The 18,823-nt window shown below is 37.5% G+C and overlaps 1 protein-coding gene across 2 annotated transcripts in view; it reads left to right on the top strand.

Annotated features, from left to right (window-relative positions):
* The first annotated feature begins 404 nt into the window (after positions 1–404).
* The window catches only part of MBP (myelin basic protein), an 87,653-nt gene continuing 69,234 nt past the window's right edge, over positions 405–18,823 (top strand). For both annotated transcript variants that reach the window (XM_026843659.1, XM_026843660.1), the window contains exon 1: positions 405–485. In XM_026843659.1, coding sequence (XP_026699460.1) covers positions 435–485 — 51 coding nt within the window. In that variant the 5' untranslated portion in view covers positions 405–434. The remainder of the gene's footprint in view (positions 486–18,823) is intronic.

Raw genomic sequence — 18,823 nt, forward strand, 5'->3', positions numbered from 1 at the left:
GCAAATTGTTAGCAGTTTAGTGTGGTGCTTTTTTCAGTAATTGCTGTTTATATTTATATAATGGCAAATGTGAATTTGAAGGAGCTTAATCTTTTATGAAAGTTTGTAGTTACAGATCAATTGATACATATTACACTGTTTTGGTATTATAAACATAGTATCAAGAGACAGGACCTCTACCTATTATAATTTCTAATCTTCAAATTTCATAGTAAACGTTTTATTTTTCCTCCTCTGCTTATGTCTCTTTTTTTTCCTTTCCCTAGGATCTATCGTAGATCTTACCTTGGACTGTCAAAATGCTTACTGTATGAGAACTGTCTCTTTGTTCTGCATCAATGAAAAATTAACTTGTATTTCACTATAAATGTATTGGTTTCAAAAATGCTGTTTTGGTTTTATCTTTTCAGAATTTGAAGTTCTGGTGATCCATCATGGGGAACCATGTAGGAAAACGAGAACATAGTGCTGACAAGTCAACCAAGGTAAGTGTAGAAAATTGAAGAGGCAAGGCCACTTCAGAAATATGTGATGAAATATGTATTTTTTTAGTATATTAGTGTGTTTACCAGATCACTTTCACCATTACTATTTTGTAGTTGTCACTATAAAATAATCTTCTTTTCTTTAAAGATTGTCCTATAAGATGTGGCTAAACCAGGGTTTTGCTGTGCTAGATTTAATGAACAATGTTATGTTTTTCTGCGTCAGATCCATAGCTGATAAAAAGCTTCTCAGTCATAGTGGACATGAATGAAATGAGCTTTAGAAACATGACATTGCACAAACTTTTAAAGAGCCGGTAAGCTAAATTATGTTCTGCATGCTGACAGCTTTCCATTTGGGCAAACATTGGCTTTATCCATGAGAAAGAAAGTATTAAAAAAACCCCATGTAAAATAAGAGAATTTTAAAGGAAAAATGTCAATCTGCAGAGATACAGCTTTAAAAATCTCCTCTCCAGAAAAAAAGAATAAAAGAATTGTCAAAATGTTCATAAAAAGTTAGTTTTTGCTTTCTGGCCTCTGCTGACACTGTTGTGTATTTTGCACATAATGTAGTATTCTGATTGCCTTGTGATAATACCTTGTTTATTTGTTTTTCTATATTGTACCGGAAAAGAATTCACACATATCTTAAAAAAAGGCATCTTTCTATATATAAAAAAAGATGTTCCTTGTTGCTAGCTATTGCTAATTTCCCTCCACCCATCTGCACCCCACCAGTTTAGAGTCAGCCCACGCTGTATAAAGTTATTGCCCTTTGTGTTGGACAGATGATATAAACAGATAGTTCTGTGCTTTATCTGGAGGAATGTATTTTGCATTGTTGTGGCAGATAAGCAGCTATCCTTAAAAGGTATACAAACTAGAATTCATACAGTTATTAATTCTTTGCCATCTCATTTAGGAAAATACGTAAGCACACTGAGGGAATAAGGAGAAAACAGCAGGAAGAGAGGACAACTGGCTACATATGTTTTGTATTTCTGTAGTATTTTGCAAAATGGTTTTGTGGCCTAAAGTTTCTGTTTCAGTATGAACAACAGTACGAGTCCAAAGTTGCGGTCTTGTAGTGACCAGTCTTGTATACTTCCCCTCTAGAAAACTCTGTTATGCAGATCCAGCAGTCAAATGCACCAAACAGATGTGTTTAGTCAAATATTTTGATCCTTTCTGACCAAGAATGTGAGATCCTGCAGGTATGATATGGCAGGTATACAGAGCTTGATGGGCTGTTGTGCACCACGTATACCCTGCTTTGGTCTTTGAGGACAAAATTTGATTAGAAAGACACATCATAAATTTTCTCCTGCTGTGGGATCAGGTGTGTCTGATGCATCTGGGTGGCAGGTGGGTGAGCTGTTGAGCTCATGGGGCCTCAAAAAGGAAAAGAAACTGTAGCAGCCCATGCAATAGATGCAAGTTCTGCAGCAGTGAGCAACAGTCAGGTGGCCATGAGTCTTGTACTTACTGTGTGAGACAGGCCTACAACGAAATGGATGCTGCAATTTTTAAAAATTCCTTCTTTCTCCTAGTTAGCTCATGGAGAATACTTGAATCTGAAATCAAAATAATACTCTTTTACCTCAAATATTTTTGAAGGGGGAACATGTTTCTGTAGTAGTATCTTCTGTCCTTCACTCATCCTTCTAGAGTGAAAAAAAAAAACCAAAACACCAAACCCCTAAACTTTTAAAACAGGCAATACTTGATCAAAATTTCCCTCTACCCACATACGACAGTAATCGTGTCACAAGAAACAAGGTCACAGATTTAAGATCAGGAAATATATGGTTAAAGTGCAAGTATGTATTCCACAGAACTAGTAAATCTTGATTTGGTTTTTACAGGCAGCATTAAAGTTCTCACTGGCAGTAGTAACCATATATCATACTTGTTTCATTTTAGTTGTGGTGTTTTTTTTTTTTTTAATTTGAAGTAGCCTTTCTTTGTCATTGCTGTTCAATATAGCTGTAAATTAGAACTGGTTTCCCACCAGTCTTATAGTGTGGTATGGGAGACAACTGCTGAAGGCTTTCAGAGACTACAGTGGAAATGCTGAACTGCCTCTCCTCACGCTTACCCATAGAACTGCAATGAAAGAGGTTAACATCTCATTAAGGTCTTTCTAAAATAAATTACTTGTAGCTTCAGCCTGTTTAGTATATTTCCTTTCCTAAAAATATAGTACTGAAGAACAGCATCATTTTAGGCAGCTTCTTTGAACCTGTGATGTTTACTGAACAAACACTCTACTGCTTCCTGAACTTATAGACCAGTTCTCCAGACAGCTACTTTATGTACAGTGATGTTAGAGAGACTGTTGCCAAACTGTAGCAATTGTGATTCTTGGTTGTCCAGTAAATGTCCTGTAATAGAGCAATTACTATGGGGTTGGGGGTTTTTTGAGTTGGCATTTATCTTTGTTTGCTTTCAGCAAAATAGGGCATTTGAATTGCAGAATTAGAAATAGAGATCTGGAAAGCGATTATTTCATCAAATGGTCTAACATGATACCCAAGACGCTTTCAAATTGGGAAATTTGCAAAAGACAACAAGATGTGTTCCCATGCTGTGATACTTCCCTTCAAAATATTGTTCTTCTCTTGATTTATAAATGTGCCAAACTACAGTGATTATTTAATAAATAATGAGATACTGTGTAATTAATTGAATGCTTTGAAAAACAGTCAGTCTATTTGACCTAAGTAATGCAGAAAATATTTACAAAACTCTCATGTTTTACTCAAAGCAGTAACATACTTTATCTCATTTCTGTCAGATTTCTTTTCCTTGTATTTAATGGATCTGCATTTTTTATGGTTTTGTAAGATAAATAAAAAAAATTCAATGAACCCAGCAATTTACCTTCTTTCTCTTCACTTTGGATGCTACTAGACTTTGCAGTCTGCTTAATGCATTAATAAATGTGTAAGTATTTTTTTGTTTAATTTTGTTTGTAGTGTTCATACTTGGGTTTAAACATACATAAATGTATCTAAGGACAGCAATAACAAAATTAATGGGCTGTCCTTTGTGCCCCAAGTTTCCTTAAGTTCTTGGAGAGCTAAATGTAGAGGAGTAGACAGAGTAGACAAGTTTTATTGGTCTTTGTTTGGAGTTGATGTGAGTTAATTCGGCATCATTAAGCTCTGAAGCGCCACATGCTCCTTTGTAATGGCTAAAGCTGCCTGTAAGTATTACAACAGCGCAGTTCTCTGCTACTCTCCATTTTGATTGTCTTCCGCATTCTTCACAGCACATATATTGCCATCCCCAAATCTTTGAACCTTCTTGGTATCTGTCAAAACTGGCCCTTAACCTCGTTGATTGTTTGAGAAGATGGGATTGGAAGGAAGTTTTGCAGTATTGTCCTATTTATTCCACAGCAACTACCAAATGCACTGAGTCCACGGAACCTGGTTTACAGGTGTCTTAAGCCACATAGTGCTGTGGGGATCTGGAAACCAAGCTTGTGACCTATAATAAAAGATCAAAACCTGCTGCCCTGCCATGTAAAGGGATTGTTCAAAACAATTATACAGGCCTGGAACACATTAGATTATTGGAAATACTGGATTATTTACCTATAAGTCCTTGACATACTTGGGGTGTGTTGTAAATAAACGCCAAGGGACCAGTTGCTACCTCAGATACCTAACTCTCAAAAACTTTGGGAAATGCAGTTACCACAGTATATTGCTTTTCACAGGCCAAACCTGAAAACGGATGTAGTGATGATAAAAAGGTACGCAGTCTACACTTTAATGTTTTGTTTGAACTAAAAGCTATCTGTTAACAATGACTGAGTCTTGCTGTGAAAAATCTTGCCTTTTAATTGTCCTGTGTATGTACCTAGGTTCTATAATGTGTTTTGTAGTGGCTGATTTGATAATTTTAATAAGCGGGCTGGTTCTCAGTGTTTAAGGAGAACTCAGCATAACTAGTTCAAGGGAAATTGCAATGGTGAGCATGTATCAATAAAATTGGATGGTTGCTATGCTGCTTCTGAGGAGATTCTGTTTTCTCTCCTCTTTTTTCCCCATCTGTCTTGCTAATGTTCAGAAATTTGCACTCTGCGCAACCTTACTATTTGGTAACTTTGGCAGAAAGCTTTCTGGCTGTCACTGATGAGAGAGAATTGAAATTCTGAAGATGGCTGGCACAGGACCCTAGTTGTATTGTTCACCTCATAGATGCTCAGTGATCTGCAAGCAAAAGGGTTTTCACGCTGATCTCGTCTGATGCCCTGCCTCTTATGGTTGAGACTGCTTACAGACCTGAGCCATGTGTGTAGTTTTTACCAGGTGCTTCCTCTTGGTATGCATCATAAAGTATCAAGAAAGGAAAACAGAAAAAAACAACAGATGAAGTAATTTTATTTGCTTTATTACTTGCTCTCGTGTTATTTTTGTAAGATAGAGCTTTTTTTTTTTTAATAGAGTTTGAGAGGTACATGACATACAGATTATGTGTATTTTGAAGTATAGGATGCTTTTCTGTAAAAAATTAACAAACAAAATCAATTGTGGTATTTGATTTTTATTACATTTAAATAAATAGTCATTACTGTATATAAATTAATCAGACTGCACCCTCTTTTTTGCTTTTTTTCCTTAGGAAAGTTGTATAGCACTGTTTTTATTTCCTACTACAATTGTGTGTTTTCTCAGAGTTTTACCTTTTGCTATAAAGCAGTAAAGATCCAGGGGCTATTGTGGTGTTGTCTTTGTAATTTGATATATTGATAAAAAAACTCTCTCTCAAGCCAGTATCTTTCTGAAGGCAAAGGAAGAAGAAAGGAAAACTTTAAAATGTTGAGAGCACCAGTATTTTCCATGAGAGATCTGATAAGCATTTTCACGAGCCAGTTTTACAGGTTACACACTCTAGAAATTCTTGGGACCAGCCAGTGTCTGGTTAAGCTAATGCCTGGTATAAGGAAATACTTCTTTTGGAAGAAGCAAATCATCTTTCAGGGTGTGAAGGGAAGTTCTGTACAGTCAGGTTAAGCAAGACCAGTTCAATTTGCTAGATGACAGTTTTCTTCAAATTCTACCAATCAACCTAGATTTGGCCTTGATCAAATGGTTTGTGCTCACTCTGTCCTCATATTTCTTATCTTAACCTTCACACTGTCTAACTGGATTGTTCGTTGGGACAAATGCAGTGTCATTCTGTATTAATAGTAGAGCTTGGAGCCTTGCTTCAGCTAATGAGATGATATCATAGCAATGCTGAAACGACTGTGCAGTTTGAAGCCTCTGAGAATGGTAGGTATGCAGCACCTATGACATCTGTCCTCAAAAATTAGCCTTAAGACAATAATTCAGTATGATTTTGGAAGTCTTAAGTCTTAAATAGGCAAGTAGCTTTACTGTAAAGTTGAAAGGAACAATTTGTGTCTAAATCCAAGTCATATGTTTGAATACTTGACTATTCATTAAACTCTTCAGGTGCTCAATTTAATAGGGTAGTTATAATTTCTAATCTTTCTAATGTCTAGAATATGGTACACTTGTTGTAAGTATATAAGGAAAATAAACTGTCCCTGGATCAGAGCTGGTACTTTTACACTTCTGTGTTTCCTTTTACACTTTCTGTGTGTGAAGGCCACTGAAAGTACTGTGCTCTGCTGTGCAAAGCAACTGGTAGAAGAGTTAAAGGTAGGAGACAAGGGTGGTGTGAGTGATGAGCAAGTTCTGATCTTTCCAGAACTAGCAGCACCTGCTGCTAGTGTTTGAGTTGCCTGAATTGTATTATCTTGGCAGTATGTCACTAGATCTGCATTTAAGTGAAAAAAAAGTAAGTAAATATGTAAGTAACAGTTACATGAAATAAGTTGAGAGCATGTTTTTCTGGTTTGCACTCAACTGCTACGTACTAGTGTTTAGGTCTCGAGCTGGTTGAGCTTGCATGGGTGTAAAAGGAAGAGGTGCAGTCGCTGTGGTTTTGGCTGGGAGGAGGTAGGGTCTTGGGCTTTGTTCTCCCACCCTCAGCATGCAGAACTGACTAGAAGAGGGAAGTACACTCTGTACACTTTAAGGTCTTGTGCTTCAGATGCCATGCTGTTGTGGTATAGTTTCCGATAGTTCTCTTCTTGTTAGCTTTGATATAGAACTAGATAAATGTCCTGTCAAATTAGTTTAATGACAGTACCACTTAAATTAACAGGGAGTCGGAAGAACAGGAGTGTAATGTACTGCCCATTCTTTGTGAACGCTCTGTGAATTGTTCTAGTTGCTGAGATGACTTCTGTAATAAGAGTCAGCCCATACTTCAGCCTGAGAACATGTTGTTCAGTGTTTTAACATCTTCATGACAGAAAAATGAAAGTTATTTTTGATCCTGAGGAAGCAGTAAGTGACATGGAGGTCCTGAAAGGGAGCAATATCTTCCTTCCTCACATAATGTTTTTGTGCTTCTACGGTTGTGGTGGTCATAGATCAGCCTGTGGTGGAATGTTGCATCACCTGCTCTGAAAGTGAGATAGATCAAAGTAATAAAACAGAATTTCCATTACTTATATTTGAAAAAAAGCTTAAAAAACCTTTTGCATTAATGTATTACATTAGAATACAGTTATAGCTGTAAAATATGTTGCAGTGAAGTGTATTCTGCCTGTTACACAGATTGCCAGGCTTTACTTATGGGTACCTAGGGCCAAACCACATCAGAATCTCCAGTATCTAAGACAGTGACTGGTAAATCTGTCCTGTAGCATTTATCAAAATACTAAACCCTGGTAAAAATGCATTTTGAAGTTTGTCCTCATCTTTTTCCCCCAATGCTAGTTCTGTTGTCTGTGATGCTCCTGGGCAGCAGCTGGGAAGAAGAGTGATGGAGCCATGTTTTATTTTAATTCTCAGTTTCATACACTTGTATTTCTGATAACGTACCTGGCTGTGCAGCTAAGTCAGTGTAACTAGTTGTAGGAATGGTTTTATGCATTGGTACAAAGCCAAAACCCCATCTCTTCTCAGATCTGATGCTAAATGTTCTGCCATGAAAAAAGAAGAGTTCCACATTGCTAAGGTGAGCTGAATCTTACTGTAATTTGTAAATTCAACAATTGTGCAATGGAAAAGGAAAAAGATACAGGACTTTCCCATCCAAAGTATCACTTTAACAGTAGCTTGGTTTTGCATTTCAGAAGCTGAAGATGAATTTCTTGCGTAACTGGAGTTATTTGTACACTGAGTAAATTTGACTTGTCTGCGGCTGTGGTTCAAAGACTGATTTTTTTCCACTTTGAGCTAAAATGTCATGGACTGTTTTTCCTTTTTACTTAACTTTCTCGTGCCTTCTGCTTTAAGTTGATGGAAATACTTAAGTAGCATTTGCTAGAGAGAAAAAAAAAAAAAAAGGTTTTTGCAAAAAGAAATTTAAAACCTTTTAAGAAGAGTAATATGACTTTATTCTTGACGGCTGAGATAAAGTTCACTCTTAAAAACAATCCGGTCTTTCAGTGCAGCATCCCATGGATATGGACATAACAATATCAAAATTAACATCGAGCTGAAAGCCGCAAGATACATACCGCTTACCCTGGATAATTAGGGGGACTTAGGAGCGTCAGATATAATCAAGAAGAGGCAATAATGGAAATCTTGCATTTTTGTCACAGTGCCACAGAGTGACATTCAGGTTGGTGTAGCTGGACTTGCCTAGAACTGAAAGATGAATTTAGGGAGGCATGAGAGCACTCAGATTGCTCATGAACTCTGTGCAGCTCAAAAGCCACGGAAGAGACTGAAGAGCCAGAAATCTTAGCAAGACTATCACTGATGTGATCTATCCTTAAGCAAGTCACTTATTATCAAAAAAATAGTCACCATTTTTAGGTTCTCAGTTATTCCCGATCTGTGCAAGAGCTTCACGGTTGGATTCATAGGTAATGCTGAGGTTTTCAGATGAATTATGGAAATCCCAATATGCAGGAAGGCATCTCAGTTAAAAGGTACTGTCCAAGACTGTTATGTTGAAATCTTTTTTTTTTTTTTTTTTTTTTTTTTTTTTTTTTTTTTTGTGGTCATAACTGACTTGCATGTCTAGCACATTTTCCCAGCCTTTCAATACACCTCCTCTTCCTTCCTCTCTTTATCTTCCTTCTACTCCTTACATGCAGTTTCTTTCTGCACACTACTTTCTGCCAGCATCTCCATCTCTGAAGTTTAAATTCAGTGCCACATTTTGATTTTTCTGAGGCATTAGAAATAATACTTAGTTGCTACCAGTGCAGTTGCATGCTCAGAAACAGTGAAGAGATGGACAGGTAACAGTCAGTCTGATCAGGAAGGTGGGAACACCACAGAAAAGAGAAAATTTGCACTTTTCTGAAAACACATATCCACTTGAAAAACGTTTTTTCTCTTCCAGACAGCTTGCTCGCTTCATGTTGACATACGACTTTCAGCAACTATCCCAGCCTACCATAGTGTGTTGCTTTACAAAGCAAGCCAGTAGTGCCGTTGCCAATATTTGAAAGCCGAAAATCAGAACTGTCTCCTGTTACTTTTATGACCAACTATCATCATCGTTTATATATGTTGTCATAAAGTTGTGTTGCTTTTTTGCATTTGTACCATGTACCTGTTAAAGGAATTGTTTTATGCAGAAAACACAAGTATTGCTGTTAAATTCTTTTGGGGAAACACGGATAAAATCTGTCAATCTGAAGTGGAACTGTGTGCAAAAACTTTAAATCCCACTTTAATTCCTTGTATGCGTGTATATATGTGCATGCATACACCCATATATAAAAAGTACAAGTGTATATTAAAAAAAAAATGCAAGTGTATATTCAAGTATAGATATTCTGCTTATATCCCTTTATGGCTGCAAATGTGCTCCCTGTATGAGTTTCAAAAGGCAAGACCAGTAGCCTTCCACCCTGGGGAGTCTGGCTATCAGTTCTGATCTTCCCTGTGAACTGCAGAAAACTAAAATTTTTTCTTAATGTTGAGCCAGAGCTTTCTACTGCAGATGAAACTCACCTTATGGTGCACAGTGATAAAGTCTGAATAATCACTGTCTTTTTGTTGTTTGGTTGTTGTTTTTTTTAAAACTTAATGTCTGAAATTCCAGACAACCCTGGGGTTTTTTGAGACAGCAGATGAAAGGTTGGTGAATGTGAGAGACTGAGAATCTCAAGTCAGTGTCTGTAACAGTTGAGGAATGTTTATATCCCATAAAATATATTAAAGATATTTCAATACTACGTATTGATTAAAAAAAAATCTCTTTAATATATTTAACCAATCTATAGTACTAGTAGAGATAAATTTTGGGTTGGAACTAGATGATCTTTAAGGTTCCTTCCTATCCGAACTGTTCTATCATTCTAAATATATCTTTGTGTTCTAGGAAAGGCATCAGAGCTCACAGTAGGTGAGACCCACTGCATAAAGCAACAACTGCTTTGTGTTTAGTACACTGCTACACAGAAAACTCAGTATGTTTGGGATGATTGACGTTACTTCTGGAGCTCAGTCACATGAGATGAGATTCTAGGTTAAAAGCTGTACATAATGAAGACTAAAACTTAGTTTTTTCACTGAAAGAAGTAACTTACTTTGTGCTGCAAGATACTTTCTGATAGAAGGAGGTCCTCCCTAGCACCACTGTGGTGCTAATTTTCGGTTTCTTTCCAAATCAAATCTGTGTTCAGAGAAAACCTTGTTATATATTTTATTGAGATGGATCCAAACCACTGTAATTCATTACACTCAGACTTAAATGATGCATGTTTATTTGTAGGTGCTGACAATGTGGACCTGAACACTTAGCCTAGAAGTCTTGCAGATTCATTTACTTGACAAATTACTTTTAATGTTCATTTTTTTTCTACAATTCAGTATTTTTAAAAAAAATTCTTATTAAAAGGTTGTTCTTTATATTTCTTTTAGCTTATTTCTTGCCTTACAAAGTAAGAGTTAAGAAGCCAAGTAAGAGAAAAAAAGAGGGGAAATACCTATTTAAAATTGAGATTTGACACTTTTTTCCTCTTGTTTTGACCTCAGTGCTTTGTGTTTTACTTTAATGCAGTCCTCTCAGGAGGAGAGGAAACATAAATGGATTTCTTCAATGTACCTCTTCTGCCTGTTGCACCCTTTTCCCTTCCCCTGGCATCTTGTCTGCTGTTTATTATTTTATTATTATTCTATTATGCTATACTATATGAGCCCTATAAGGATTGATAAAACCATCTAAAAATGGAAGGTTTTTGGAGCTTGGGGGAAAGGAGGCCAAAAGGCCTGTGTCACTGGATTCATTCAGGTGGGATGGGGAGTCGTGGGTTCTAATGCCCTCTCACCAGATTGCCCAGGTGTCCTGGCTAGTGACCTTTAACTCAAGTAGATGAAAAGCCAGAGGAATAAGTGCTATGTCTAGAAGGGATGCCGAGATCTTTCAGGCATCAGATTCTACTCTGGGATTTTGCAGAAAGAGTTTATAATGCAATAGCATAATGCAGTTAATACCGTAATAACACTGCATTGCAGCTGTTGAGTCACCTGATTATGGGAGAATAAAAGATTTGTGGTATTTTGGAAGCTTACAGGACTTGACACATAGACTTTGTATCATCTAAATTGCTGATTTTGATTCAGCCTCCTGCTGCTGTATGTAAGGGACAGGAGACCCTCTGAACGTGTCTTAAACAAAGCTCATAAGAGAGATGGCTCCACCAGGAGCAGGGAGCCTTAGCTTCTATTCCAGCTTCTGAGCACTGGTCTCAGCAGTTGACAAGTTGTTCTGGTTTTTGCCCGGATCAGTTTGCTTTTAGCCAATTAGGCTATGAACCGTAGGCTGGTGGAGCAGGTGCAGAGCTGCCGCCTTCGTGCGGAGAGCCAGATGGCCAGTTAATTGGCCCAATCACTGAGTAAGACTTGGCCATGTCTCCTGCTCAGTTCTCAATTCTGCTGCTGTGCTGCCAAGTTAGGGCTTGTGGCTTTAAGAAAATGAGGACTTCAGGGACATCTCTGAGCATCTGGACTTCTCTTAATCATGATTTAATGTGGTTAGTGGTTCCTAGCTGATTTTTGTTTTAAAAATCTGCCTGATGCTTAACAGGAGTAAAGACTTCTTGGTCTGAGTTAGGACAGTTTGCTTGTTACAGCATTGTTAGCATTGAGGTATGGTTGTGACAGAGAAAAAACTTTAAGTAGGAACCTGTATTTTGAAGGATTGATTCTCTGGGATTTTGCAAGCAGAACTTTTGTATCTGTTGAGTTACGTCCTACGGAGGAAGAGTATTTTGGTTTGCTAGGGTTTCAGTATCCTTTTTAAGGATAATTATTTTTTCTTGTTAGGAAGAAATGGGAAATAATTGTTTGAATTCTGCACTTAAGGAGATGTTTACAACCCCTTATAGTCTAGCACATGCTAATGGAAATGCAAATGATGAGTATTTGCTTATCTGTGTGTTTATACTTAGACACAGTGTAATAACTGCAACTATAGTTTACGTGTGACTTCATATGAATATATTTTTCTTCAAATGCAATATATGTTAATCAGTTGCTTTTGTGTCAAAACAGTCCAGTTTTGTTAAAGTAAATCATTTTAGGGGGTAAAACTGTGGAGTGCTAGAGGTAAAGGATGGGACAAAGCAGATAATATGTTGTTTGCAATGGTAGAGAATTTTATTGAAAAGATGCCTAGGCATTTCCAGCAGGCCACCTATTTTGTTCAATGCTAAAAAGGCAGTCTTGGTCTAAAGTGATTCTGAAATCCCATGTTGATAGTTATTCAAGTGGCTTGAATAGGCTGTCAGTTAATTCACAAGTAACCTGTATATGGGAAGGATTAAATATATAAGTTAATAACAACAGGGCTATATACGTTTTTGTATTGAGGGTTGATGAATTCTAATCTTTTTGCCTTTTTTCCCATCATTATGCTCCACCTGTTTTCTTCAGTCCCGGATCTGTTTTGCATGGCTTTTTTTAGTAATGTTTTGCCTGTGGCTCTTGGCGGTACCAATTCTACCAGGAAGTTATGTAGCCAGTGGATTATGCTACCTCTAGGGAATAAGGTGAAGAGCTTTGCATAGTCTGTTGTGCTTATATCTGAAGTCTCCACTGCACAGCATATGAATAATAGCAGAAAGTCTGTCTGAGGTCTAACTTCTTTGAAGTTGGACCTGCTTCTTTTTTTATGATGAAATACCAGCAGGAGAATGGTAGTGGAAATACTTCTGTGTTCATGCACAGGTTTTCTCTCTCCAGTTAAATTCCCTGCCTAGAGAAGTAGTTGAACATAGCTGGCTCAAGTTTGATTTACAGTTTCCCACATGACACCTTTAATTCCTGGTTGCCTATAGAATCGAGGCATGGATTTTAGCCTTCACAACACATATGCAGTAATGTAAAATTCTATTTATGTGCAGAGGGTTACTAAGTAACAGTTGCTGAGGAAAATGCAGTCTTCAACTGTGTGACGTCTGTGCACTTAAAATTGCCAGCCAAGTAGTGCATTAACATAGTTTTTGCACATTAATGTAATGGGATTTGCTGTGGGCTACGTGTGAGCAAAACCTTGGGGAAAAAAAAAAAACCAAAACAGTAGTGTAGTTTGAAGAGTTGGAGTCTCTCTGTATCCTGGTCCTGTGGACAGGAGATGAAACCTAGTTTTGCCCTTCTACCTCATCCTCTCCATACCACACCATAATTATGGACCTTGATATATTTGTGTGTGTGTTTGTATTTATATGTACTTATAGATAGAAAGGTAATCGGTATGTTTTGCGCATGTATTTTCCTTCAGGAGGAGAAGGGTTGAGTGGCAAACATGAGACAGTTGTGACTCAGGGATAGTTTGGATGTTGATAATACAAGGAGAAGTTTGCCTTGAGCTGTGTCTCCTCTAGTAATTGTGTTTACTTATAATTTTTCACAGAGGTTATCAGAGGATTTGTTTTTTCTAAGGATTTATTTTGAAGGAATGTTACTTTGGAAAGGTCACCTGTCTAGCCTTGAGATGGAGCTTATGTATTGAAAAGGATTCTGCTTAAACTTTCCTTTAAATCACACTTAGTATAGCTTACACTATGTCTTTGAGCTGGAGACCTTTATATGCTGATGAAAATGAGCTGTTGAACTGTCATCAAGTCCTACAGCTTTTAACTCATTTCTCTGTTACAAAGCTACTTTTTGTCTGCAAATACTTGAACGATGGGGGTGGATGTGTGTATGTGAATAATTATTGCAGTGGGAAGGTAACATGAGTTTATGAGGCTGTATGATTTACTCATCGTGGACTATGTAGAACTTAATTTCAATGAGATTCTTGTATTAATTTTATCATTATGTCAGTATATGTAAAAGATGTGCAAAAATAAATTTTGATAAGTAACTACTACTACACTCCTTTTATAAAAGTGGCATAAATATCTATCAGGCATATTTAGTAATTAGTTTCTTGGATTTTTGTTATGTTGCTTAGCTGAATCCAAGTATGGTATTTGTTTATCAGAGAAATGCATTATAGCCAGGAGTTCATCTCATGTTATTTACCTGGGCTCCACAGGAACCAACATATGCCACTATCATAACTTGTCAGTTTTGCAAAATTCATTTCATCTAGTCACTCATGGTAATTGTTTGTCTTGCTATGGATGATTTACCAAAAAAAAAAGTGCACAAAAAAACCCAACCAAAAAAAACAAAAAAAACCCAACCCCAAAAACCAAACCTACTGACATCATCACTCTAAAAGCTGTGTACATTGATTTTTGTTTCTGGCATTGTAAAGTCTCAACATTTTCGATAGGGTATAGGGCCAAAGTACTGACTGGCAGTGTTTTTTGCCTGTGTTTGAGGTAGTGTCATATCTGAGCTTTTTTGTAGTCTCTCATACAATCCACACATTTTGGTTTTGAGGTCAGAAGCTTTTCCCTCTGGGGAGAAATCAGTCCTGTGTTCTTCATTGCTCAGTCAGGCTCCTGTTTTTCTGTAACTCGGTGACCAGCTGTGACTGTTCAAGGGATTTTAAACTGGTGTATTAGCCACAGCTTTTCCCTTGGGAAGCTGTCCTCTCTGTTGACAGTATTGACTCCAAGCAAAATATCTTTAAAGCCTGTAGAAGAAGCAAAGCAGAACAAGGGGAGAAAAGTTGTCAGCACAACACTAAGTACATATCTGTTCTTCCAAACCCTTTTCTTGTTGCTCTGCAGGGACTTATGTGCATCTTTTCTCTTAAATGGCCAAGTTTAGGAGAACTGGAGTTAAGCCTTTTTGCTAACAGTGCCTACTTTTGCCATGTACTTCAGGAGCTGCTCATCAGTTCCAAACACCTGTAATAAAATCATTTATAGTCACTTAGCTAAAGTAGATACTAAAAATAAACAAAACCTTTTCTGCAAAGCTGATCCTAGTGAATGGGGTTATGCTATTTCACATGCAGGTCTTTGCATTTGCCTTCATTGAACTTCATGAGATTCTTGTCAGTTTATTTCTGTAGCCTGTCAAGGTCTCTGAATAGCAGCTCTACCTTTTGGTGTACTCACTGGTCCCCCTGTTTGTTATTACCTGAGTTTTTATTAAGACATTAAATGATACTGGCTTTAGTGTTGATCCCTAAGAGATGCAGCTGCTGACTGACTGCCAGCTGGACTTCGTGCCTTAATCACAATCCTCTGAGCCTGATGGTCCAAGTAGTTTATCCACCCCTTGTATTCCACCTACCCAAACCTTATCTTCTCTGTTTGCCTATAAGGGTAGAGTGGCAGACTGTGCGAGACAGTGTCACAGGCCATGCTAAAGTCAGGGGATATGATGCCATGCTTTTCCCCTTCTCCACAGAACCAGTCATTTCATCACAGAAGGCTCTCAGGTCGGTCAGGTACCATTTGCCCTTGGTAAATCCAGGCAGACTGCTCCCACACACCTTCTATCCACGGAGAACAATTACTGTTAAAACTGTTATGTTATCTGCCTTCAAATACAAAGCTCTTTTTATCTTTTTATTAAAGTGCTCTGTATTAAGTATGGCTTCTGCTTTACCTCAGTGCATTATCGCTCCTTCACTGCTGGTACAGAGGGTTTTGTTGAGCACAGAATGTACCCTACCTTTGGTAGTCTTTTATACTTCGGTACAGTATTGCACTTCGGCATAATTGACAAAAAAATACTGGAGATGAAGCCTTTTAAGACAAATACGCATAAAAGAGAGAAGAGGCATGAAGTGCACTTTCTAGTTGGATGATGATCCTTGCTTGCTTGAAACCTTGTTGGAAAAATGAACGCTGGTTACAGCTTCACAAAGACTTGACGAATTGATACCAGCCTGTGGTAACTCTTAACAGTACAGAGTTAGTGTTGAGTGGTCACAGAAAAAAGGTGCTGCTGGCTGGCTAAGCTAAGGGTTGTTTGTTTTATTGGTTTGGTTATGTTTGGGCTTTTTTAATTAAATATCTAAAAAGGAGGAAAGATCTGAAAATTAGCCACTGAAGGAAAAGGTGGAAAGTTGAAGAGAAGAACATGTGTTTGTGCCCGGGGTTTGAGACACACCCAGGCAGTGAATAGAAATGCTTGTTGATAATGCTTCATTCTCCCCCACTGAGCCTGGGACTTGCACAGATGAGGGCTATAAATAGTGCAAAAGTATCACTTATTTCAGTCACTTTTTTTTAACATATAGGTCTTGAATTTCAACGCAATACAGGCGTGTCTTTGTTCCTGCCTCCCCCCACCATGATGCTTTTCTTCCCCTGAAGGTGTGCAGAGTTTTTACCATTTTCCTATTGCTTGGTCTTTGAGTTAGTTTTCTTTGTTTGACTTTATGTATTTGGAAAATGGTAGATACAGCTGTGTAAAACAATGCTGTACCTGTAAATGTTCTGTTTTAAAACACAACAACAAAACCAAAAAGTGCTCCTGAAGAACAGGATTGTGTATAGTACAGGCAGATGGCATCTTATTCGGTGATTAGATTATCTCTTCAAGCTTTTCAGAAGGTATGCGAACAGCCTTATGTAACATTTATATTATGGAGCATGTATCCTATCACGTTGTTAATCTGAAGACACTTTTGATAAATGCCTTCTGATCACAGTCTTTTTTTTTTTTTTTTATGGTGTACGTAAATGAAAGCAATTAGCTCTACAGGAAACACCCCCCCCCTATTTCCAGGTGAGTAATAGTGTGCATTTGCTGATGAATCAGGTGTCATCTGGGACTGAAGAAGCACTAAGTGTAAGATCTGAGTGAGTCATTTCCCCAGGCTCTCAAGGTTTGTCTTACAACTGGCTCATTGTGGTAAGCAGCTGTAGTTAACTTGAGGTAACTATTTCTGAAAGTTAGGAATGTATTAAATTCTTAATAGATAGGAAAAAAATACAACACTTACCTCTACTTGTTGCATATGAAATCACCAAGACATGTTAGAAACTATCCACATCACTTTACCAAATTTTGGTTAAACGTTAATTAGATCGCATATGTAAGTGTCTACAACCGTATGTTACAATCTGGACTGCATTAGAGTATAAGTGTGCTCCAGAGGAGGGCACCACTATCTGAAGGTGACTGTGGAACTGATGTAAGAAACCATTTGGTGGCCTGGCAGCCCCAGCTCACTGAAGTCAGGCTCTGAGTGATAGTCCTTACAGTTTCTAGGAGCTCCAGTGAGATCAGGTGCTCTGATCAGGTTTGAAATGCATGCTCATTAAAGTGCATATGTCTCCAAACTGCATAAACATTATGATATTATTGCTGCTGAATGAAACAATGCATCCTCTCTTTTCTTGTAGTTTGCTTCTTGTTTCAGAGGACCTTCATATATCAGTTGTGGGGTAACTAATGAAATTGGCCTCTGCCATTCATTAATATCAGTAGCTCTTCAGGGTTTGTTTTTTTTTTTTGTTTTCTTTTCCCCCTCACAGTGGTCAGTACAATTTGAATGCCAGCTTAGACATTTTAAACACAGACTGAACTGTTGCCTGAAAATAAACAATTATAATGTGATCTCTCTGAGCCTGTTTGGGTAAACAGTCATTTTTGGCTTCTTTTTTTTTTTTTTTTCTTTCTCCCAAATGTTTTGCCTCTGAGACTGTTTTTCCCTTCAGTGATGGGAAAGTTCAGCTATTGAACATTCAGGCTAGTATTTCAGCTTGCTAGCTTTGTACACGTGTTACAATGGTCCATGTTTCTTCAAATCATATTGGTGCAGTTTGTAACTCTGCACAGTCATTTTTGTGAGAGTGCCTCTGTCTTGGCTTGAAGCATGGAGGAAAGCATTATTATCTGGTTTTGCTTTTAGAAAACAAAATAACAGAATAAGGAGAAAAATCATGGGAAGGGGTATCTGGTATTAGACAAATCATTGACATAATACCACTTACACAGAGGTGGCTGACAACTGTTGCTTTGAAGGCATTCACCGTTGTGAAAAACTGAACATGCTTTAATGGTGAGTTCAGCAGAGCCTCTTGCTTGGAGTATCTGGAGTTGCAATTCTCACCATTAGCAGCATCAGAAAATCATTTGCTTCTGAAGAAGCCATCAAAGAAGAAAATACCAATTTTTATGTAATGTCAGATTTCCTGTCTCCTGAGCGTTCTTGCACAGTGGGTACTTGCTGAAGTAACTATGAGTTACTAGTGAGTAACGATGAGTTACATCGTGAGTGTATACGATGTCTGAAGAAGAATTGGCTTCCTAATGATTTTCAAATCGCTTTCTCTGTAAAAATAGTAATAAAGAGCTATGATCCTGTTTAGTGCATCTGAACATTGTGAGAGGGAAATAATCGTCTCATTAAGGGTCTGCTCCTCTGTTCCTAGTAATGGGTGGTGAAGTCAAAGCAAATAGTGAATGGGAACGGTTTCTATTTGTGATGGAAACGTTGCTATGAAATATTTTTTGTTGGTTTTGGAGTGGATTTTTTTTTTGTTAGCTTTTTTGAGATTCTCTTGACTTCTGTTATGTTGCTTTAGTGTTAATTAGGTGTATTGTTTTTTGGGTTTTGTTTTGTGTTCTGTGACAGTCTTTCTGCTTTGGTTTAGACAGTTTCTTGAAAAATGACTGACAGCTAGAATATTTCAAAAATCAGTTAATCTCTTTAGATTTTACATTTTGTGGTTGGTAAGGTAACCAGGGAAAGCAAGAAAGGGATCCTTATTGTGCTTCTCTTCAAATACCTCAGGCAAATCATAAATTAGTATAATAGGTGTTCTGAAAAGGCTTTCTCAAAAATATCCAGAAAAGTATTGTATACATTTCAGTGTTTATTCTTTGGCTCTAGGATGACCTTTTTTTTTTTTTTTTCTTAACATAAAAAAATCCTAGATACTTCTCTGTTTTAGTAATTTTATTTAT

This window comes from Athene cunicularia, assembly GCF_003259725.1.
Source record: "Athene cunicularia isolate RWA chromosome 2 unlocalized genomic scaffold, athCun1 chr2_part1, whole genome shotgun sequence".
Classification (NCBI taxonomy): Eukaryota; Metazoa; Chordata; class Aves; order Strigiformes; family Strigidae; genus Athene; species Athene cunicularia.